This window comes from Rissa tridactyla, chromosome 5 (assembly GCF_028500815.1).
Source record: "Rissa tridactyla isolate bRisTri1 chromosome 5, bRisTri1.patW.cur.20221130, whole genome shotgun sequence".
NCBI lineage: Eukaryota > Metazoa > Chordata > Aves > Charadriiformes > Laridae > Rissa > Rissa tridactyla.
In genome coordinates, this window is record NC_071470.1 from 75,323,984 (window position 1) to 75,324,796 (window position 813).

At 81.4% G+C, this 813-nt stretch overlaps 1 protein-coding gene across 1 annotated transcript in view; it reads left to right on the forward strand.

The window, feature by feature from the left end:
* The first annotated feature begins 276 nt into the window (after positions 1-276).
* NKX6-1 (NK6 homeobox 1) overlaps positions 277-813 on the forward strand; it is a 2,815-nt gene continuing 2,278 nt past the window's right edge. The window contains 3 exon segments of the mRNA XM_054204109.1: positions 277-607; positions 610-681; positions 684-813. The exon segment at positions 684-813 is cut by the window's right edge and continues 32 nt beyond it. Of these exon segments, the coding sequence (XP_054060084.1) occupies positions 277-607; positions 610-681; positions 684-813 (533 nt within the window).

Below are 813 nucleotides of genomic sequence, written 5' to 3' on the forward strand. Positions count from 1 at the left end.
ACGGACCCTGCGCATATACGCGTATATATACACCCGCCGACAGCACCACCGCTTTTTTTTCCCCGGGAGCGGCCGCCCCAGGCGCAGCCCTGATGCCCGGCGGGGCGGCGGGGCCGCCGCTCGGGCGCGCAGGTCCCCGCTAGAGGCGGCGGCGGCCCCCGCGGGCTGGATGCGCGGCGCCGGTGCGGGAGGCACCCCCGGGCCGGCCGCCGGGGCCCCGCGGCGCTAGGGGCCGGCCGGGCCCCCCGCCCCGGCCCGGCGGCGGCGGCGCGGGGGATGCTGGCGCTGGGGCAGATGGACGGCGCGCCCCGGCAGGGCGCCTTCCTGCTGGGCAGCCCGCCGCTGGCCGCCCTGCACAGCATGGCCGAGATGAAGGCGCCGCTGTACCCTGCGTACCCCCTGCCCGCCGGGCCCGCCTCCTCCTCCTCCGCCTCCGCCTCGCCCGCCTCCGCCTCGCCCTCGCCGCCGCTCGGCTCCCCCGGCCTGAAAGCGCCCGCCGCCGCCTCCGCCGCCGCGGGCGGGTTGTCGGCGCTGGGCTCGGCCCCGCCGCAGCTCTCGGCCGCCACCCCGCACGGCATCAACGACATCCTCAGCCGGCCTCCATGCCCCTGCCAGGCGCCGCGCTCGCCTCCGCCTCGCCCTCCGCCTCCTCGGCGGCGGCGCCCGCCGGGCTGCTGGCCGGCTGCCCCGCTTCGGCAGCCTCAGCCCCCCGCCGCCGCCGCCGCCCGCCCTCTACTTCAGCCCCGGTGCCGCCGCCGCTGCCGCCGCCGTGGCCGCCGGGCGCTACCCCAAGCCGCTGGCCGAGCTGCCCGG